Below are 23,592 nucleotides of genomic sequence, written 5' to 3' on the forward strand. Positions count from 1 at the left end.
TTTCCTCCCACCAACTGCCGGGTGTTTAGCAATGTCACCTCTGTCAACACCTGCCTTACCTCTGCTTCCCTCAAAGCCTAAGCAAAAGATGTTAGAACATTTATTCCCAGGAACCAGCCCAAAGCACCAACAGCAGAGAAGGGATGTGGTACAGCCTGACTGGTGGCAGTGGATGTTGCCACCTCAAATCCTCCCTGTGGCTCCAGAGCAGGGAGAAGTGGTGTCAAGCATGAGGCATCCCACATAGCTTACAATCCCAATCAACCTCCTCTCCCAGCTCTGCTCCTATGGCAAAACCTAACCAGTAATGACTTGTGTATGTCTGGTTCATGGTCTCACTGCTGAGTACCAGACACGTGGGCTCCTGGCAGTCCTCTTCCCAGCAAACCTAAACTCTTGACAAGGGCTCTGCCTGGTGAATGAGAGAATCTGGCAGGACTCAGCTGCCCGCAAGTCCCTCTGAATGTCCCTGTGAAAGGAAATCCAAACACATTAAAAAAACTGAATGTGTGGTTTATTATAGTTAAGATGCTATTTGTCTATAGGGTTTAAATATGTCTGTCACATAGTTAACAGTAAATGAATGAAATTTTACATGTTCAATATTTTGATACACAGTACAGGACTACAAGTGTGGTAAAAGAACACGGGAAATTAATATTTCCTTGATGCACGTATCAAATCCTGCAGCACCACTTACAAGCTTGGAGTAAGGACTCAAGCTGCAGTACTACAAGCACTACTAAACAAACCAAAAGACATATCTATGTTAAACATTAGAGAAACAGAACAAATGACAAAAGGGTTTAATATTTAAGATTTGATACAGGATTAAAATACTAATATTTTTTAATGTCCTGGTTGCAAATTAATAAATATAAAAACAATATAAAAATATACACCAGTTGATAAAAGGATGCACTGAGTTGGGTTAGAAAGCTAAATTTCACTTTCAAACGTATGCAGATATGTCTTTAGGGAAAGGATTTCTGTGTAGCTGCGACTGGTCTTTCGGAAGAAGTCCAAGCTTGTGAGCTGCTCGATGTCACGCACACGCGCTGTGTGCATCTTGAGAAGATCTTCAACCCACTTTGATTCATCCTCCAAGCTCTGAAATGTAGCAAATAAAGAAAGTTTTATACCATGCCATGTTAAAAATCAGCTTCAAAAGCAAATGCAGCTTTGCTAAACACTGGGTCCATTTGAAGAATCTCTGTGCCTGATTCAAGAATGACTAAGGTAAACAAGTTCCAAGAAAACAGGTTTGAAACTTAGCATGCCAGATGATGTCTATGGTTTTCTCTTGGACCCCACTTTAGGATGGGCTTGAGAACATGACTATATCCATCTAGGAAAACCTAGCCCCATTTTGCAGGTGTTTCAGAAGAACAGTCATTTGCTTTTAGAAGATCCATTGGTCAGTACATTTTTTTAAATCTCACAGGAGTTCCATATTAACCAGTTGTGCATTATCAAAGCCTGAACTCTAGGCTGTTTAGCTTTGAACCCTACCCCTACACATTATTGTCATCATACCAGCACCTTATCTAACACAGTATTATTTAAAACTTTCTACTTTACTGTTTGGAGAACATTATGATTCGTTGTACATTTTGAATTATAGTTTATGTTGGTACCTGTAAAAATCCTGTTACTAGAACAGGTGTATTATTCACTGTTAGAAAAAAAATACTTTCACTAAGCATTTTCCACTGTGAAAACAAAATATCAGGAAGGTCATGCTGCTGGAGTGATTTGGGTTGGGTTGCTTGGGTGTAATCTCTCTGAGACGACTGCTCCTGCCTCCCAGCACTGCTACCAGCTCCAGTGGTTGTTGGAGCCATCCACAAACTAACGCCACTCACTAACACATCAGAAAATCAGCCCTGCAAAACACCACAGTTACTGGCTGTCTGAGTGTATTAACCAGCCCAGTGACAAGTTCCATGAGCACTGCAGCCAGCCCTGGGGACTGCACAGTGGGGAGCAGATGTGGGAAAATAACAGAGGAAGCAGCACATTTCCCCCTTTGGCCTCTTGAGCTGATAGATCTACACCACTGTTGGGGAAGCACGTTAAGAAAAGAGGGTTGGACCTCTGGACATTTGGACCCCATGTCTCTTGGAAACCTTGCTGATAAAACTCTGTATCTGGGTTTAGTCCTCTTTGTGGCTGTCTCAGCCAGATTCTCCTTCCAAGTGATCCTCTCACCATTCAAGACTAAGTTTTAGCAATGCCAGAGCCTACCCAATGCAGTAGATATGCCACCGACCAGATTGTGGGGCACCCCAGAAAAGCCAAGAGGGTGAACATGATCATTTGCACAGAGAGGACATGAAGGACCAACTAGATCACAGCTGGCTGCTCTAAAGCAAATGTCCATGACCCAGTGAGCACTTGTCTATTTTGAATCTCTTCAGCCCCAAACCAGCTTTCCTCTCCACATCACTAGCAACCTGAGGCCCAAAACTAGGTGTGGAATATAAAAAGAAATATGCAAATTAAAAGGGAAGATGTCCTGTGGTTCCATGCTCCAGGAATGTTGGCTGGCAGCACGTGGCTGGAGGAAGTCTTCTGCTCAGCATCCAGCCAGGGATGCAGCTCCCGGTCTGCAAATGGGCCTCAACAGGGTTTTACTGGAAATGCAGTCACTGTGACATTTTTGTTGTCTTCAGGCCTTCCTTCTGATCAGAAAATCTGCATTTTACAGAGCTCAAAGAGAAATCCCATTGCTGTGTAGTCACTATTTGAATATCAGGAAGATTCCTAAGACTTTGCAAAAAGATCTGCAATATGAATAAATCACAGGACTGTGAGTTTGATTTTAAACCAAGTCCAGCAGCACAGCACTTGCATGACCCCAGAAAAATCAATCAACTGATCTAGGTTTTAGTTTTTCTGTTCCACAACCAGTCCATGAAACCTCAGGTCCAGCAGCAAGGATTTTAAACACAGTGAGCAGCTAACGCAGTATTATAGTACTACACAACAACAAATCAAGTGTACACATTTGGAATTATAGTTTTCTTAATTTATGCTGGTCAGTCTCACCTCAGTAGTCTTAGAATTCTTCGAAGGAAAAAATAATAGTTGAAAACATGTGGGTAAATAGAGATACGCAATCAATTAGGAGGCTAACCTAAAATCCACTGGATACCAGATATCCTGGATAAAATCACAGAATCACAGAATCCTAGGGGTTGGAAGGGACCTCGAAAGATCATCTAGTCCAACCCCCCTACCAGAGCAGGGTCACCCAGAGAACATCACACAGGAACGTGTCCAGGTGGGTTTTGAATGTCTCCAGTGAAGGAGACTCCACAACCTCCCTGGGCAGCCTGTTCCAGGGCTCTGTCACTCTCACAGGAAAAAAGTTTTTTCTGATGTTTACATGGAACCTCCTATGTTCCAGTTTGCACCCATTGCCCCTTGTCCTATCACTAGTCATCACTGAAAAAAGCCTGGCTCTGTTCTCCTGACCCTTAACATATTTGTAAACATCGATGAGGTCACCCCTCAGTCTCCTCTTCTCCAAGCTGAATAGACCCAGCTCCCTCAGCCTTTCCTCATAAGGGAGATGTTCCACTCCCTTAATCATATTTGGCAGCACTGGACTCTTTCAAGGAGTTCCCTGTCCTTCTGGAACTGAGGGGCCCAGAACTGGACACAATACTCCAGATGTGGCCTCACCAAGGCAGAATAGAGGGGGAGGAGAACCTCTCTTGACCTACTAACCACACCCTTTCTAATGCACCCCAGGATGCCATTGGCCTTCTTGGCCACAAGGGCACATTGCTGGCTCATGGTCATCCTCCTGCCCACCAGGACCCCCAGGTCCCTTTCTCCTACACTGCTCTCCAGCCTTCTGGTGTGTCAGCCACTCCTCCCAGCTTAGTGTCATCAGCAAACTTGCTGAGGGTACATTCTATACCCTCATCCAGGTCGTTGATGAAGATATTGAACAACACAGGTCCCAGTACTGACCCCTGAGGGACTCCACTAGTCACACACCTCCAACCAGATTCTGTCCCATTGACCACAACTCTCTAACTTCTTCCTTTCAACCAGTTCATGATCCACCTCACTACCTCATCATCAAGACCACACTTCCTCAGTTTATCTATGAGGATGCTGTGGGAGGCAATGTCAAATGCTTTACTGAAATCAAGACAAACCACATCTACTACCTTACCATCATCTATCCACCTAGTTACTTCCTCATAGAAGGCTATAAGGTTGGTCAAACATGACTTACCCTTGGTAAAACTATGTTGACTGCTTTTAATGACCCCCTCATCCTTGATATGCCTAGAGATAATGCCAAGAATAACTTGTTCCATCACCTTTCCAGGCATGGAGGTGAGGTTGACTGGTCTATAGTTACCCAGACCCTCCTTCTTGCCCTTCTTGTAGACTGGCGTGACATTTGCTATCCTCCAGTGTCCTGGTTTACAGCAGGAGGATCAGGCACCTCTCCTGTTGCCCATGACTTACCAAAGATGATGGAGAGTGACCTAGCAATGACCTCCACCAGCTCCCTCAGCACCCTTGGGTGCATTCCATCTGGACCCATCAATTTATGGATGTCCAGATTGCTCAACTGATCCCTAACCCAATCCTCATCTACCAAGGCAAACTCCTCCTTTATCCTGACTCCTTCTGAGGCTCCTGGGAAGAGTCTGCAGCAGTAAAGACAGAGGCACAGAAGACATTCAGTACCTCTGCCTTCTTTATATCCTCTGTCACCAGGGCACTCACCTCAGCAGTGGGCCTATATTGCCTCTAGTGTTAGTTCTGTCTGCAACACAATTGAAGAAACCCTTTCTGTTGCATTTGACCTCACTAGAAAGGTTTAGTTGCAAGGAAGCCTTAGCTTTCCTAATTGCCTTCCTACATCCTCTGACAACAGTCCTATATTCCTCCCAAGTCACCAGCCCCTGCTTCCATGATCCATAGATTCTCTTTTTCCACTTGAGTTGGCCCAGCAGTTCCTTATTTAACCATGCGGGTCTCCTGGCTCCCTTACTTGATTTCCTGCCCATTTGGATGCTCTGACCCTGAGCTTGGGAGAAGTGGTCCTTGAATGTTGACCAACTATCCTGAGCCCCTTTACTATCTAGTACCCTCTCCCATGGGACTTCTCTTAACAATTGATTGAAAAGGCCAAAGTTGGCCCTGCAGAAGTCCAGGGTTCTGATCCTGCTAGGTATTCTGTTCCTCCCACACAGGATCCTGCACTCCACCATCTTGTGATCACTGCAGCCAAGGCTGCCATTGACCATCACCTCTTCAACCAGACCCTCCTTGTTGGTGAGTACAAAATCCTGCAGCACTCCTCTCCTAGTTGGTTTGTCCACCATTTGTGTCAAGAAGTTATCACTGATGCATTGGAGGAACCTCCTAGACTGTGATAATCTCTCTGGAGATCAGGTTAGTAGCTGGAAAGCTGAACATGATCAGAGTGTTGAGAGGTGGGTGAAGAACTCACTTATTAAATGAGGAATTTAAAGGCTTTGCTGAAAGGGAAAACAGTGCCCTGGAGGAAGCTTCTAGTAGGGTTCCTGCGCTTTTGATCTTGGAAAGGATTTTGTGTAATGTTTCCATACATGCTGGAGTACTTTATCTCATTCATGTTCCAGAGAAGAATATAAATCAGACTGGAACAGATGCATAGGAAGGCTACTAAAACACTCATCCTCTTTTCAAGAGAAAAATAGACCCTGAGTCTCCCGTGAATAGAGAGAAGTATATGCTTTGAGAGTCACCATAAATCAGTGCTAGGGTAAATCCCAAAGAAGCCCAGTGAAGGGCTATTTAAGCCATAGAAAAATGTTGACACAAGAATAAATGGGTATAACCTCACCATGAATAAACACAGTTTGGAAATGGAACAAATTCAAATGAGAAGAGTAGTGGTGTTCTCTGACAGCCAGGTGAAGACAGAGAAAGTGTGTGCAACAAGAGCAGAGTGGAGGGAAAGCTAATATTTCTTCAGTTCTTAAAAGAAAGTTATGGAGAGGTTAAGGAAAAGTTCTTATATTATCCCATGCATTTCATCCAAGAAGTACGTGAGTTTTTACACAAACACTTCTTTGAAAAAATCAGATGGAACACCATGTGCAAAAGTAAGATTGACACTGTATTTGAATGGCAAAATTTTGCCTGACTGTATTTTCATTTAAGAGCTATATTTAAAATATTTTTCAATAGTTCTTTCCTACATAAAAAACATAGACCAGTATCTGCTAATGACCTTGTAGTAGCTCTGAAGTTTAACAGGATGATGACACACAATATAGAAAGAAAATAATTGACTTTTCCATAAAATTATATATGGGCAGAGATGCAAGGACAGAGGCATTAATAGCTGCCTGATTAGTAGCTTCCAGATCACCAGCTGGATCTTGATTCAGAGGAAAGCAGTCTAGAGAAAAAACACAATGAAATATACGTAGGACTTTCCAAGACTTCTGGTGGATGACAACTCTGCCCAAAGCTGCTAAGAATCTCAACAGGGGGAAGCCAGACCAGCTCAAGAGAGTGGGATACTGCTTCAAAAGAGTGGTTTTAAAAAGAGGGATCTGAAAGCAGGCGATGTTTGATGAATGAGAAAGAGACAGTGTTCCAGGTGAATTGTGTACAGAGTTGGAATGGCTATTTCTGCCTGTAGCTGGAATAGGAATCTTAACTTTTGTGCCAATACAAAATTCATAACATTAATGCGTTCATTCAGGAAATGGTCTCCTGGCAGCCTATAGTGAAGTGTCTGTGTGCAGGAATCTGCACAGCTGTGTAATGGGAGAGCAAGTTCAGGCGGAAGGACAAGTCTAAATCCGGCTGCCTGGGAGGACTCTGTCCTTGCATTGCTCCAGAACCTGTGAAGACTCAACTGCTCTCCCACTGCATGATCAGCCCCCGAGCTTGCCTGTTACTTTCTGCAGTGCTGGCCAGACTGAAGCCTTTGTATTTCACCAAGATTTTTACACTATAAGATCTTGCATCCTAAGGAAGATAAGAAAGGAACTAGGAGGATGCCTGGTTGCCTCTGGTAATGAGAATCCAAACTTTTTGCTTGACTCAAGACAAATTCTGGAAACAGGAAGAGCTGGAACTCTACCTACCCTGGGCAGATTTTAGCATATAGTTTAAAAACTCTGCATGTGTTGGATGCAAACGTGCTGTCTGATGCAGACTAGCACAGCAGACAAACTAGATTGTGCTTGCATATGGAAAAAGACCTCAAGGAAAACAGCAGACTGGCTGCCAGCACAATACATCTCCACATACAGTCTCCCCCCAGCCTGCTTTGAGGTTGCACTGGCAGTGTATGCCTAAACACAAGTTATTTAATGACAACCTACTGCATGTTAGCAATTCCAGACAATTTTGCATGCAGTAATATTTCCATATTTGCTTAGATATCACTTTATTATTCAACTTACAAGTTGAACATGACACTTAGTAGATTTCTACCCTGTGTTTTCATTCAAGACATCATTTAGGCCAGTATCTAACTGCAATGGGGTTTCATATGTTGCAGGGATATGTTCACCATGAGGCTACAGCAGTGCAGCAGAACTTACATTACAGCTCTCGTCATTGTCAGGCCGGTGGGGAAGGATGTAGGACAGAACAGAGAGGGGTCCATCACACTTGTCAGCTGGCTGAGTGAAATCTAAGCAGCTAGTTATGATGGCGTAGTAATGGGTGGGAACAGGGATGGCACTGCCTTCCACAAACCTGAGGGAATAAAGCAAACATTTATCTACAACGGACAAACCTGTTTGGAAGAAGGTTACAGAAACAGCAGGGTATCTCCTCCCTTACATGGGAGGACACATGTATGTTGTTGAAATGTGCTCAATTCCTACACATTGTCTGAAAAATGAGCATTCAATTAGGTCATGTTTTAATACTGTGTTATAGAAATACCACACACCAGTGCTGAAAGGCTTCTTTAGTTCAAGGGCATACAGAGAAAGCATTACTTGAATTAACAAAAGACTTGAGTATCTAACTCAATAGCACTGCCATGCTCTGTTATACAGTTATCAGCTCAGTTCTGCAGAATTTTAGAGAATACAGATTATCTGGAACATTCAGCTTCATCTCAGGATGAATGCACTCTCAACTCCAAAATCAAGGTGAACAGTTACCTGCGGAATTGCTATTTTCTTATTTTTAACACTGTCCTTCCTATAGGGGCATTCAGTCTTGATGAACAATAACTTTAGAAAGACCTGGAAGATTTCATCTCCTCCCAAAAATGTAATAATGTGCAGATAATTAATTGTTTAAGACGAAGTCATCATTAAGACATGCAACAGCAAACCAGTTTAAAAGCAAACTCTTACTGTTTTATTTTGTCAGGTGTGTCATGTAAACCATCATAATCATAGTCAAAGATTGGTCCACTTATAACATTGACTCCATTTCTTTCAGTAGCATATCTCTTCACCAAAACCCTTTGGAAATAGTTCCATACCTCTGTAGAGGAAAAAAAAACCCAAACCAAAACAACAAACAAACAAACCCCAAACCAAAACAAAAACAAACACACCAAAATTAGGATAAGCAAAAATATGTCAAGATTATAAACAATTTTTTGATCCTGAACATAAAAAAAACAGTGGTCAACATTCACACGATGGCATGGGAAATAAAAGACTAAGCATTACAGATTTACTGCAGCTTCATTCAGTTTGGTCAATAAAGCCTATTCAGACTTCTTTGTTCTCTGTTGATTTTTTTCCCCAACCAGTGATAAAGGAAGTGCCCGGTACCACTCCCAGGCTGGCATCGCCATAGACATTGCACAGAGAGCTTGCTGTTCCTTCACCAGCACTGGAAACAACTAGTCACACACTTTTGATGTCCCTGGAAGCACTTCCCTTGTCTTTCTTATCTAGTTAAGGGAATGGTGCTGTGATTTATTCATTTTTTTAATTCTAGAAAGGAAACAGCACGGTGACTAAAACAAAACACAAATATTTTAAATGAAAGTGAAGTACAAAGATCAAATTCTTCCAGTTAAATTCTCCATGGATTCAAAATGTCTAAGTTTTAAATTACTTGACATCAAAGATTACCAAATTATGGCATGGCAACCTGTTACAGCAACTTTCAGGAAGAGTGTGATACACTTTCTTCCACCACACCCTGCTCAACCTGAACAAGCTAAGATGCTTGCAGAGACCGGAAACACACACAGGAGTCTCCCGTTACATCATTCTTTTCTTTTCTTGCTTTTATTTATTTATTTTATTTTTATTTTAACAGTGACAGAAATGTGTGCAAACAAAGAATCTCAAACTTGCAAGTTTAACTTTTGTCCTGCCAGCTCAGACTGTTAAGCCCAAGGCTCCCCAGAGCTGACGGCAACACCAGCCTTAGCAAGCTCCCCAGGACACCTTGTCCTTGTTCCCCAGACTGCTCAGTGCCACATGAACTCCCTGCTCTGGCTGATGCAGAGGGCCCCACAAGCAAGGTCTAACAAGATCCTCCAGCTGTGGTAACCACTTGGCAGCAGGACTCCTCCAGCTGCTCACTCCTCCAATGCAACAGCCTTAACAGTAAAAATAGCACAAAAAGCAAGCTTTGCCCCACCCCCTTAGCTTTCCAGCTGAATCACTTCCCCACTTGGGTTCCCACTGCAGGCACAAAAACAGCAATGGCAGTGCAATGAGGGGCCAACCCAGGGGCATCACCTTGCAGCTCCAACAAAGTGAGAGTTTCTTAAACCAGGCTAACTGGAGACAAGCTGGATACAGAACTGTTGCCTGGGGGGATGGGACAGTGAATTAAAAACACAAAGTAGAGGGGGCTTCTGCAGCCAACACTGCCACTGAAGCCAGCATAGCATAAAACTGTATTTTCCTCTGTTGTGGAAAAAGCTCTGGATAATGAACTTATACTCGGCTCCCTGCACTGCAACCTGCACACATGCAGTGGTTTTAACTCCCCAGGAATTATATCAGTTCCACCATTTGTTCTCAGGGAATCCTTCACCCACTTGTGATGAAGAGGAAGGCCACTAGACAAAATGCACTGCTGGTGATGGGTTGTTCTTCTCTGGTTAGCATCTCAGCTAATTTGCTTAGACTAACATTAGCATAAAGAACATTTTTATGAAGTGATTTGAGAGTGGGAAATCCCCAATAATTTTGCACTCTGTAATCAGTTAAGTGCCTTTGCTCAAATTTCCAGCAAACATCACCACTTGTTCCTACTCAGAGGTTTTTCAGTTAAAACACTCTTTTCTGGTTAAAAAGAAAAAGCCTGCCATAGGCTTTGATGCTTATCCAAACCTCTCTGGCCTAAAATCTGAATTGGAAATCTCACAAGAACAGGTTCTTGAGATTCTTCCAAGGCTTCTCAGCTCCTGCCAAGCCAAAAATGCCACCAGAATAGACTGATGGTTTCCCTACCTCTTGGCAAAACTAGAAAGAAAAGGGATGTGCAGACAAAAGAAATGTTAATTTATATCCCTGCAGTGTTGAAAGTTTCAGCCAGGTTAAAGTCACTCCTCATTTTCCATAAATTGGCCTCTTCCTTTTTATTTATAGGTAAATACATTTGATCTCCCTCTAAGGGCATGAATAGAAAATAAGAAATAACCACTTGTCCCTGAAATACAACATACTATATACACACTCCCAGGCAGCTCCAGTTGAGCAGTAAAAACATGCTGCTTAAGTATGTTCTGTACTCATTTGCACAAACTGAGTAACTGTGGCATGAAGCAAAGTTGCTGAACTACAGCATATCTTGTCCAGCACAAAGACAAGTAAGACTTTCTTAAAGCTTAAACATTACTTGTGGTATTTTGCTTGTCTATACCTAGAACTGTACAGGTTCCCACACGCATTAATTGCTGGCTACAAATAACTGAACTTCATGCTCTAAACTCCTCCCATCAATTCATTCTGTAGCCCAACACACATATTAAAAATATAACATGTTGGGAAAGAGGTGTAAAGCCATGGAAAGGACACTTACTTTTGAAGGCAGGATACATTGGAATTATGTTTGTTATTAGAAAAGCATCATATTTTGCTTCTGCAGAGGAACTTAATTCTGAAAACAATAAACCAGAAGAATATTAATAAGATGAAATATCAGAAATTCAAGGGAAAAAATACTTTGGAAAATGGTTTCAGAGACCAACCAAAGGGAATAATGTCATCTAAACAGCAATTTGAATGCTATATTCAGAGGTGCACAGCACACGGATAAGATTTTTCTTTAATGTGACAGCGGGACATGAAAGGTAAGGATCTTCTGTTTGCTTCCAATGTTGACTATTTCAAAATATATTTATAGCTCACATATTTTGTTTGCAGTCTCAAAGTCAGAGAGCTGCTCTGCAGGCTTTAACAAAAGAGGCACACAATTTCAAGGGAGAGGAGCGTGGGATTATCTTTGAGTTCTGAGCAAGTCCACCATAAAATATTTCAGCCACTGAGCAAGGAAGGCAGAGCAATGAAGTTCCCAGCTGTGAGACAGTTCTGTCCCTTGAACATTTACTAATCATACAAGATCATTGCTTTGAGACTGAATCAGTGTAATTGCAACAGGAAAATCCAGGACTATCATACAGGTTTTCTACTAGCATTTTTTCTGCAGGATGGTAGAAATGTTTACAATATTCAAGAGTCAAATCTAATATAGATTTATAAATAAATACATGTTTATCTTTCCACTGTTTCAATTAAAAATTGAGAAGTCTGACCAGATTCATAAAAGCTAGTATCTATCCACTGACTTTCAAGGGCCAGCTTCTTAAGTCTTCCAGCTTAAACTCCTACTCTGCACTTCTTCATTCACTTGTATTTTTATTAACTAAAGTGGAACACTTCACTTTTGTTGCATGAAGCTGGGAATCAGTTGGAGCATCTCTCATGGAGTTGAGGGATTGTAACCACAATGCCAACTTGTGGTACTGGGCCCTTGGTCCTTAGCAAGTGCAGCAAGATTAATGGATCCATCCCACTTAGCCCCATATGTGACACTGGTGCAGAAGCAGCTCCTTGGAGGAGAAGGCAGCAGACAGGGGAAGAAATCACCCTGAAGCAGGGGAAATTAACCATTCCTGTGCTTCACCTGTGTTTTCCCAATAATCTCAAAGAAACTCTTAGTCTGTTTATATCTGATGGAAGGTTTTTTCATACCTAAGGTATGAAAACAGAAAAAGAAAATTCCCTAACAGAAAATTACAAAACCTCTAGGTATTAAAAAGCTCTGTGAACTTACGGGGAGGGAAAAGGAAGCCATAGGAGAGCTGTTTGTCTCCTCTGTAAGCTGCACAACTCTGGCTGTTTCCTGGAGAAATGCGGAGGTCGGGCCTCACACAGCTGGCCAGGTGCTCTGGGACACCTGACACCTCTGCCTGCAGTGAGGAACATGCACAGAAGTGACAAGAAAGGTAATTCCAGCACTTATAGGAAAAGAAAACAATTTCATATAGTCAACAGATTAGATGGATGGCATTGTTTGAAATAAAAATAAAACACCGAAGCCACCCAGACTAACCAAGTCCTGCTCCTGTGCCTGCCACAGACCCTCTCCTTCAGATAACAGAAGTCACCATAGGAAATAATTCAAATGAAGTCACTGATTATGTTATAATAATAAAATAAACCCGCATCAAGCAAAACATAGAAAGAAAATGAAGAAGGGGAACTGAAACATACAGCCCTTCTGCCTTAAAAGTCTCTTCACCTGAAGGAAAAACAGGATTTTGGCACTGAATTCAATGGTATTTGATATAATTTCTGGAGGGAAACACTACCTGGGGAAGGGAAATTTAAGGACTTCAAGAACAAAGTTACCAAACAGATTTCCCGAGGATTTTTCAAGCACTTTCCAAGAGCAAAGATGTCACTGACCTGCTTGGAAATAGTGTAGGATGTCCAGAGAGGCATCAGGAATGTTTCGCTGTAGCCACTTTCGAAGTCATGGTGATGCAAGATGTTGTATTTTGTGCGGTACAGAACAGCGGGGCGCCCATATAGGAGGTGCTTCTCTATATATCAGAAGAAATGACATTTAAATTTACTACTGAAAGCCTCAGACATGAAAAAAAAAATGAAAAAAAAATGAAAAAAAAAAAGAAAAAAAATGAAAAGAAAAAAAGGAGCTGGCTTTCTAGCACATGCTGATTTTACACAATCCTTAATGGGATACTGACCCTGAATAACTGATAAGGAAATCTTGTAACAGAGAGAGCAGCAGTTCTTCAGTGGTTTTGGTTGGGATCCCAGTTCCAGGCTCACAACTCACTTTGAGGTTAAAAGTCCTTTCTGTACTTGAAAGGTCATTGGGGTCTTAGCATAGAGAGAGGGTGTTTGTCCAAACGCAGGAGACTCCACAAGGATCTCTGTGTCCACATTTCAGTCACATGAGGTGAAAAGCCCTTTTTTTTTTTTTATAGCTTTAAATCCACCACTATCTTATAATTCCTGCCACTCTTCTCTAGCCTTTTTCTCCTTCCTGGGTTTTTTGTAAAGTCCCTTGCAAAAAGGAGACAAAAATGCTTACTCACTAAAAGAGTCTTTTTTTCCACTTGGCTAATACAGATGATGTTCTGAAGAGTAATGTGCTATTTTCTCTCAATAATAGCCAAGAAAACAAAAATCTAAACCAACCCTCTTCCCAAGTTTGGCTACAAAAGACATCTCTAACTCCAGAAAACTTAGTTTTCTTCTGTCCTGGGGATATGTTATGGCCACGTGCCACTAGATATCTTTGACAAGCTTTCTTATTAAAAGTAAAAAATGTCATTGAAAGAGACAGAAGAAAAACTAATATCCTGGCTAATCTTTTATTGTGCTTCACAGTTCATTGACTTTGATAGCCATTTGGCAAATAGGCTTGGCTCACTTTTAGAAATCAAAACATAGAACCAAGGAAAACAACCTAACACTGGTCATTGATAGGCTTTTGACCCAAAATTAAAAGGGCATGTTTTATTAGTGTTGGAGTCCAAACAAAGGATGTTTTTATGGGACACATGATAGAAAAGTAGGGAAAAGCCTTGTTTAAGGACAAAGATGTTAAACTTTCTTCTTCATGTGAATAACATCATCAGCTTAATATGCAGGGTGCATCATGTGAGAGAAAGGAATAACCAACTAAACACAGGAAGATCTATGAGCAGGTGCTACAGCCTGTCGTAAAATACAACAAAATAACTTGTATGTAGCAGAACAGCTTGTTGTTTAAATGCAGGGCACTTCATTCCACTTAATATTCCACTAATAAGCAAGTGAAACTCGTTTAAATGCTTGTATCTTAAAATACATCAAAAATAGTATTTTTATACTACTGAAGTGAGTAGTATCCGATCTTAAAATAAAAATATTGAGATATCAAGGAATGCAATGGTGAGGGTGTTTTTTCCCTGATGCCAGAAATTGCCACAGCAGGGGGTAGCTCTTCACTAACTGGAAAAATCAGGTTCACAAGATGAAAGCTGCAGAAAGGTGATTTAATCACAAAGCAAAGGAACAGTTTCACCTGTAGAAACAAGGATAGGCAGCATTGCCTGTTCACAAAAGAAAATCTGAAGAAGTAACTTCACAAGGGAATTTTAAAAAAATCTCATTAGTCATCTGAGAAATACAATTTGAAGCATCTCAGAAGTCCATATCTAAACTCAACACTTAAGAATTTGCTAATCTGGACAATTGTTATGGTGAGGGGAATGCTTTGAACTGTATGCTGAAACAGATGGCAGCTGTGGGAAGGAAAGCTCTGCTTTGGTGTGCCTTTCAGACAGCATTTGCTGTTCAGGAAATAAGTTCCCATCTCCTCCTTTCCAATCCTATTGCTATGCTTTAACCTGGACCGCAGCCCTGAGGAAGCTGAGAGAGCAGCCACACTGACATACAGCAGGCAGGGTGCAAGATCTAGTGTCCAAGAAAGCAGGGGATGTTTTCTCCTGGGCATAACGTTGAATTGAACGCTGATGAGGGAGAGAATGGTGCTGAGCATCCCTGAACCAGCAGAGCAGTTTTGCACATCTTTTCAGTGGATAATCCACACCCTAAAAACCCGGTATTAAAGACCCAATCAGGGATTGGCAAAGCAGATGTACCATCCTTTCTACCACTGACCTGGTGAAACCTAATTCTGAACAATACTGGTAAAACACAGTGTGCAGATGTGGTCTGTTTTTTATACCATTTATCGCTTGTGTTTGAGTGGAGCACTGCCTCGTGCTCCCTCTCCTTTCCTCATCTCTCTGCTTCCCCAGCAGAGATTAAACCTGCTAATAGTGATGGAAAGGAAGAGCTAGAACTGCTATAACTTTGAATAATACTTTAGTCCTTGCTACAGCAAAAGATAGGGTACACTTCCTCACACGAGCAGCACTTAATCTTGTCCAGGTATCTCATGTGTGTCTATGTGCTATTTTGACCGTTATTTGAATAGACGGTTCACTAGATGTTGATTAATCCAAAGGAGGAGTTTTGTCTGCTATCAATGATGCAAACTAACTTCCAAAACAGCTTTTATTAACTGAAGTGCCAGGTTCTTACCTTCTGTTCCCTTAACATGAAAGCGCCTGTTGAGTTCATCCAACTTGTTCTTCTCAAGAACAGAAAAAAAAAGGAATTAGAATCACTGGAGCAATCTGGCATTTCATTTTACTAGGTATCTAGCAAAAACTAGTGTTACAAAACCGTGATGATTTTTTGTTTTGTTTCTTGATTTTACAAAGAGCCAGAACAGTTCCAAAAGGGCACAAACATTGCACAGGAAAGATCTGGGTAATTCTTACGGATAAAACCCTCTCAAAATAGCAAAAATGGCAACAACTTTACTAAGCAGCTATAGCTAGCAATGTAAGCATCATCAGATTCTAAACATCTACCTTATCATCACATGTACATCCTATATCAAAATCTGATGCAGAAGGTAGAGCGACAGGATAGAGCGGTTTAGCAACTTCATCTGGCACAGTTGGTTTATAAACATTGGCTCTCAGCAGGTGATTTAAACTTCCATGGGTACCATTATTGGGAGCAGGCTTTAATCCAAGAAGATCTATGAAAACATCAAAGATAAATGAACGATAGTTAGATTGCAAATGTGTATGTAGCAGCATCTCTACTTGGCTAAGACATTTATTTGCAATACTGTTCACACACGTAACATGCTAATTAATGCTTTAATATAGCAAAAATACTAACGTTTTGTCCAAATCATAAAATTGCAAATACTGTCTGAATAGTACAGTGGCCTTTATGACAAGAGGGCTAATTTGCATCAAGACACTCAAAACCAGTTTTATTATAACTACTCCTGCAGCTTCCAGTGCAAACCTACAGTCAATATGTTGACCTTAAGGAAACCACCTGGAGCACAGCTTTATTAGTCAGCTGCTTTAGAGATAAAGGATAATTACCTTTTTAGTATCTCATGATGGAAAAAAGGAGTTCAATAAGTAAATTATACCTTTGTCTAGAAAGTTGTTTGTTGGGGTTTTTTTTCCCATGGAAAATCAATATTAAAGAAAAATGGTATCTGTAAGCATCATCAGATCTGCTTCATGGCTCCAGTAGGAGTTTAGGAAGCATAATCATGTTAGGAGATGCCACAGAAGACTAAGTGATGCCCTCAAGCTGCTCTGTAAGACATGCAGGTGTAGAAGCAGTCTCTGAAAGGAAACCTTCGTCCTAGACTTCTGAGGTGTGGACACCATGTCCTGCAGTGGTATGTATTTGATCTCTGCCAAGCTGTGTGCAGCAAGACTATGGTAATCTCTGTCATTGCTCCAGCTGCTGGAGTAGAGCAAACTGAGGGCCCTAAGAAGGCCAAAAATCCAGTGCTTGGGAAAGGAGGACTGGGAAAGGAGCACTGTGAGGGAGTCAAGGCAGGAGCTCATGGGTCCCTAATTGAAGCCCTGCTAACTAAAATAGCATGTTTCTCTTTCAATTCCCAAAGCAGGTAGCTTACCACACATGACGTTGTAAAGTTCAATATTTTCAAAAGGTGGCACTTTGGTCTTATATTTGAACGTAGGGCCATAACCTATAAAGACAGTCTTAAAAAAAAAAAAAAAAAAAAGGAGAGGGAGAAGAATGCAAAAGAAGAGCATTAAAAGGCAGTGGGTTTTTTTTCAGTTAATATTTACATTTTAGAGAATGTTTACATATTCTTTTGCCTTTAATGACCCTCCCACAAAGGTTGCTGCATAGTTCATACCTGCATGCTGTTTATCTTGTTGTCATAGCCATGATCTCCATGGAAGAAACATTTCCCAGTTGGTTTTCTGTAAACATCCACAGCTTTCCTAAATTGAAAAAGTATTAGAAAATTTCCTCAAAGGTGTAGGTGTGGCAGCTTACATGACAAGGTACTTTGGGGATATAGAAGGGCTAAGGTTACAAGGTAGTGCAGTAGTAGTGCGGACTGCAGGCTTATCCACCAACCCCAGGGATGCTCCCTCAGCTCCCACTATGAGACAGTGCAAACCTCAGAGACAGTTCTTACTCATTGATAACAACCTTAGCACCTATTTACCTATCTTCTCCGACTTTCTCATATCACAATCTCCTACAGACTGGAGGTATTTTGGACCATACTCTTCCAATCCTTAATAAGCCAACAGAGGCTTGTAAAAAAGTACTTTTGTGACCTTAGAATGCTGTATATGTCATAGGATGCTGTAAAGTGCTTTCACCTGTTTGCCTTCCACCCAATAAACAAAAATGGGGAGCAGAAACAAAGCTGGACGGAAAAGAGAAGGACTGAAATGAAGACAAATAGCTGAGAAAATGAAGTGCTTTATCACAGGAACACTAATTATCAGCTTGTTCCTGGGGGTTTTGGGTTTTTTACAATATATGTGGAAAAATATGTGTAATTTTTTTCAGTTTTATGAGAGCCACAAGAGAGCAATACACACAGTGGACCAGAGCATCCTACAGGTTAATTTCTTCATCTGCAATAAAATTATGCTCTGCCAAAGTTTGATTTTGGCATTGTAAACTACTAATTACAGCAATCAGGTCTATAACAGCCATTTTTCTCTGTGTGAATATACAAGGAATTACAGTTATATTAAAAAAATGTATTATTGGTGAATGAAGTTTCAAAAATCTAATTAATAAATAAGCCAAAGACAGTGTGAATTAGTTAACAAGAAATTACTAAACGTAAATTGACACGAGCCATCCCATCAGTTCCAGTAAAATTCTGAAAACTAAAACTTTTATAGGCCTAAAAGTCTGTGTGATTTTTTGACATGTACATGAACCTTAGCCACAAAAATTATATGGGGCAGCCAGCCAGCTAGTGGAGTTATGCAAGAAAGTTAGGGTTTCTCATTCACTGCTTCAGCAGAGTGATCCTTGCATAATTCCCAGAAAGATAAGCACAGATGTTAAAAGGCATTTACAACACAGCGTGTGTTTGCCTGGCAGCTATATGGGCAAAAATCCCTATCGTCATTTACAGCTTATAACAGACTACGATGAGCCAAAAGCTGTGTCATCTTCCAAGAACCACTGAGGCAGCTTTATGCAAAAAGACTCAGTTGCTCTCCTATTCTAATATGTCAAAAAAATCAAAGCAAGAAGAAATATTTATATAAAACTAGAGTGGGGTGCACAATTCATAAACAAAGGCTACTTGTCTTTATTCTCTACATACATGTGCCAACTTGGTTTTCCTTGCTCAAATTGTAGCTAACTAATAAAACTAAAAATTGCCCATATTTTATAACTGAAAGTTTAGGGAAATATGAGGGACAACAACCCAAGACAAGGTTTTCTCTGAGCTAAAACATCCTGCTTTTCTGTGGATTTGTTTCACAACACAATACACAGCTGGCACTTTGATGGCTGCCCTGTCATACCCTTCCACATGTTCTCAGGTATTCACCCACTCATCCAATATCTCCATTTTCTTTCCATTCACCTATTGCATCCACTCAGCCTCTAATTCCTCTGATCATGTATGACTTCCCCTTCCTCCAGGACTCCCTACTTCCTGGTTGAAATAAGATTGCACCGTGTTTAAAAAAAACCTAATGGCTCCTATACTTAGGCTAATCAGTCAAAAAACACCCTGCTGCTTGAGGGAATCAAACTGGTTTCTGCTCTCTATCCAGCTACTGATTTTCCCAAACTTCAAAGCAATTTTGTGTTCTAGCCACATCCTGCTGCAGCACATGTAATTGAACCTCACCAGAAGTTCAAAACTCCTCTTGCTCCCATGGGGCAGGAGCATGATGCTGACAGACAGGGCAATCCCAGGTGTCTCATTTCTTCAGGAAAGAGAGGCTGAACATCAGGATGGAAGCAGAAGCCAGAGCTTACCTTGCCACGTGCCATTTGCGATCCACCAGTAAGTGGACGTCCTCAATCCTCCGGTTGTAAGCGTAGTGCAGGCGTTTCGGAAGGTGCTGCTTCAAGTAAGGCTTGAAGTGCTGGTCCGGCTTCCTACACTGAAAAATAAATGGTCACAAAGGACACTGCTGTCAGCTTGGCTGCACATAACACCTTGAACTACAGAAATCAAGCTGTTAAGGCCACTCTTGATTATGTCTTGAAAGCAAAGCGTAGATCTAAAGTAAGTGGTCCGGCCCTGTCTGTGCAGTGTTTCTGTAGTTCCAGGGCCCAGGGAGTCATTCAAGATGTATTTGGAAAGCTTCACTCTCATGACAGTCTTTTTAAATGTATCATGCAAAACACCACACTTACTTAGCTCACAGGTGGAGATTTTTGGTCTAAGTGGACCAAAGCTTAAGTTTCAGAGGAAAGCTGAATGCTCAAAAAACAACTTGCCTGCAGATGTATTTAAAGCCATCTTGTTTCAGTATTTTATTATTATTATTTTTTAATCAGCTTTTATTTTAAACACGTTTTTCCCATTAAAAACAAGGTTATAGTTGAAGGCTATCAAATGAACTTTTTCAGCGTCTTCAAAGTGCTAGTAAAATATTTACCCTAAAAGATTACTTTCCATTTCTGAAGGGATGAATAAATAGGCTCAATTCAGGGAGTCAAGACTGTCAGGAAGATTCTCGCCCTGCACTGCCCAAAATGGTTATAAAAGCTACTACAGTAGCAAACACTGGAATTTATGACAAACATTAATTTGTACTCATGAAGAGCCCCATTTAACAGTCTTTATTCATGTTTATGGTTGGGCTTCTTGCCTAAAGTATAAGGAGAGAATGCTGAATAATGTCCCAAATTAAGATGTGAATTGAGCAGTGCAGTGTAGGCAGAGGTACCTCCCAGTACTAAATACTTACTGTGAGGTTGGCAACAATCACTTTAGGGTCATCTGTTAAGCAAAAGGAAAAAAAAAAAAAAAAAAAGACAAAAAGATAAAATATTAACAATTTGCAGAAAAAAAACTCCACAAGGTAATGTAGTTTTATGGAAGTTGGCTGACCTTTTCTAAAAGTACCTCATATGGATCAGATAAGATATTCTGAATATGAACTGAAGTTTAACTGTATAGCCTTTATGCAGTGATATTTAGTTACTTAGGTAATATTGCTCACTAGTTTATTAGTTGGGCTTTAGCTTAAAATTTATTCTATATTCTGAAAACATATAATTTCAAGTCTTTTGAGTATTTTCCTTTAAAACAAAAAACAATCCCCAGACATGAAGACTTTCCTTAAAAAATTTGAACCTGTGTCTGAACACAACAAGGCACTTCCTTACAAAACACTAAGATAAATATATAACATTTTTTTCTTTTTTAATGTATTACATATTTCATAGGCCACTACAGAGTAAGTGAAAAGCCACAGTAAAATGTTCTGGATACAAATTTGGACTATTTAAAGGACATACAAGATATAGAAAGCCCAAAACCTGCAGCTGTCCACATTATGACTGGCTTCTTGCAGAGTTGGGAGGGAGAGAGTGGGGAGAATGGAGGAAAGCATTTCTCAGTCCTGAGAGAAAAAGCAGGCTAAGAGAAAATCTTATGAAATGACAGTCTCTTTCATAATTATTATTTTTGTTGTGGAAGATGCAATATTGCTGAGCTTGAAGTGAGCTCTGCTGGATCTCAAAACACAAGCTACAGGCTTACCCAGCACCAATGTGTGCCTGCAGGCCTTGAGGCAGCATCATCCATTGGAAAACTGAGGAATAAAAAAGCTGGTCATTTGCCATTTAAGGGGGCAAACCTCAGAATATGCTTCTTTGTTCTCTGTTCAAACTGCTGATTTATAAACAATTGCAAATATTCAAACTAGGGAGCTGTGAGCAGAGGTCAGTAGAGGAAAATGGTATTGCTGGAACACCAGTGGGATGACTCAGAGGTCAGTCAGACTAGCTGGTTTTTTTGGAAGAAAGTGCCATTCATCCTTCAAATAAAACTAATATTTCACAGCAATTTGGGAATTCAAGGATTGAAAGATCTTTAAAAAAACATCTTCTCAGAGGAACTACTTTCAGTAGACTGTGAAGTGCAGGAATTCAGTCCTTATGGTAGTCTAGGAAGTTGCATCAATGCATGCACTACTTTCAACAGATCTTTACACACTCTTCCCATATTCCTACAGCCTAAATGTCCAAGTAAATCAGCTTAAAGTAAAATAAATGCATACATAAAACAGTATCTAAGAAAGTTTTACCAAATACTTCTGATTTATGCTGCTAATCTAGAAATCTTCAAAGATCAATTTTATTTTTTTTTTCAATCTGTCCACAGCCAAGGTACACACACCCCAAGTGTTATGAGGGTCAGTTGGCTATCTCAACTACCTGATGATCTCCTCTACAAAAAGTTATCATCCCTGTAGCATGCATTGTGAGAAACATAGGTACTTCTGGTTATTTTGAGTTTCCCAGTCAGCGCAGTAGTTTAAACTGTGGGCAAAGCCAGGTTTGCCACAGTACCCTGAACCAGAGCAGCCTTGGTGCTGGCACAAGCCCCAACCTGGTGCTGCTGCCCTGGAGGCAACAGCCCTCAGCAGAGCAGCAGGGTGGCAGCTGGGCCTGGAATGCTTTAAATCACAGGATTAGCTTCACCAGAGGCCTCCTGCCTGAGCCCCAAGTGCTCTCACCAAAGATTAGTGGATCTCAAACACCAAATCAGGGTGAATTTCTAACAGCACAGTACAAAAAGAGTAGCAGGTTTTACTGTCAACATTATCCCTTCATTCATGCTCTACAGCTCCCTTATATCCTTCAGCATTCCAAGTCTGTTGTTATTTAGCAGCCCACACTTCTTCTCATCCATGCCAAGAGTATGAAGAAGCTACTGAATTCAAACAATTCACTTCTTTTCCATTAGGTCAGAAAAGATACCAGGCTGTTCTTTTTATATCCAATCCTTGCTGAGCTCCCACAAGTCATGTTTTCATTGGGAGGGGAGAAGTGTGTGAACAAACTCGTGACACATATGCTGCCATACGAAACTAGCTTAAAAAATTCCCAGTTCTTGCCATAAAAGGGTGGGGTTCAGCCCAGAACATTTCAGTCATCCAATTGACACAGCTCTGCCACTATAGGATCTGTGAGCAGCTGGTTTTTATTAGACTTCCCTGTGAATATTCTCCTAACACACTGCAAACTCAACACTTCCTACAACATGAGCCCAAGGAAGGGATGAAGTGTAGTTCTCAGGACATGAGGGGTACAATTAAATTGACTTACATTTTAGGTTATTGCTGGACCTGGGGCGAATTCGCCCTAAAGATCCAGGCAGCAAAATTATATCTTCCACATTAGTCAGATAGTTGCTTAAAAATTCAGTTCTTTCACAAGTAGTGTCTTCCATCCCTGAAGAAGGAAAGTACAAAATTAATCCAGCTTGAAAATAAACGTTTTCCAAAACAACACAGGAAGAGACCCCAAAGAGCCTATGAATTCTTTCTTTTGGATGATTAATCTTATTCTTGTTCTTCCCAGTCATCTAATTCCAACATCAGACACTGGTAGGAGCCAAACTAGGGGTGATTTTAGCACTTGCCTGCATGAAAGAAATAGCAGTCTCAACGTCATAGAAACAGCCATGACATATACCATGTGTGCACTGACACATCTCCAAATTAAGCTCATGGAAAAATCGAAATCTGTTTCTAGTTTAGAAATAAATATGTACCACTTTGGGGATTATTTTTTTTAAACAAAGGATTTAAAGAGAAGTCACACACAAAAGGTATTGTCTGTTGGTGGTCTGTTCTAAGGCAGCCGCAGATAAACAATTCTCTCCTTCAGCCATTTGTGGTGGGGAGGAATGTATCTCCAGTCACAAGCAGTTCTCAGCACAAAACTCCCTCCTCTGGAAGCCCCTCCTGCTCCTTTACTCTTCCCTCCCCACAGCCAGAAAGGCAACATATTCCATTGTATTGCTAATGTAGCAGTTCTCATGAGACTTTCATGTGCAAAGATCTATATAGGACAGAACCTTTGGTAGCATCCCTTAAAAGTTATGTAAAAACAGGTTTATCTCAAATATGGTCCATTTTTCTTTAACAAAACTTTGCTTTTGTCTTTGCTAGTATTTACTATTTAATCTATTGTAAATTTAATCTGATGTCTGAAAGAATGAGACCAAATAATATCTCTGCTTTTTGGATTGCTCTCCATCTGACCCTGAAATACCCTT

General features: G+C 40.8%; 1 protein-coding gene across 2 annotated transcripts in view; it reads right to left on the reverse strand.

The window, feature by feature from the left end:
• Positions 1–497: 497 nt before the first annotated feature.
• The window catches only part of ENPP2 (ectonucleotide pyrophosphatase/phosphodiesterase 2), a 60,603-nt gene continuing 37,508 nt past the window's right edge, over positions 498–23,592 (reverse strand). Inside the window, exons 13-25 of one of the 2 annotated variants that reach the window (XM_009995362.1) lie at positions 22,638–22,763; positions 20,270–20,301; positions 19,329–19,456; positions 17,212–17,299; positions 16,963–17,050; positions 15,878–16,050; positions 15,543–15,591; positions 12,888–13,024; positions 12,253–12,388; positions 10,999–11,076; positions 8,355–8,487; positions 7,584–7,740; positions 498–1,110 (exon numbers count right to left, since the gene is read on the reverse strand). In XM_009995362.1, the coding sequence (XP_009993664.1) occupies positions 940–1,110; positions 7,584–7,740; positions 8,355–8,487; positions 10,999–11,076; positions 12,253–12,388; positions 12,888–13,024; positions 15,543–15,591; positions 15,878–16,050; positions 16,963–17,050; positions 17,212–17,299; positions 19,329–19,456; positions 20,270–20,301; positions 22,638–22,763 (1,496 nt within the window). In that variant the 3' untranslated portion in view covers positions 498–939. Of the gene's footprint in view, positions 1,111–7,583; positions 7,741–8,354; positions 8,488–10,998; positions 11,077–12,252; positions 12,389–12,887; positions 13,025–15,542; positions 15,595–15,871; positions 16,051–16,962; positions 17,051–17,211; positions 17,300–19,328; positions 19,457–20,269; positions 20,302–22,637; positions 22,764–23,592 lie in introns of both variants that reach the window. The other variant, XM_009995361.1, reaches the window with a different exon arrangement.

This window comes from Chaetura pelagica, unplaced genomic scaffold (genome assembly GCF_000747805.2).
Source record: "Chaetura pelagica isolate M959 unplaced genomic scaffold, ChaPel_1.0 scaffold53, whole genome shotgun sequence".
NCBI classification, from domain to species: Eukaryota; Metazoa; Chordata; class Aves; order Apodiformes; family Apodidae; genus Chaetura; species Chaetura pelagica.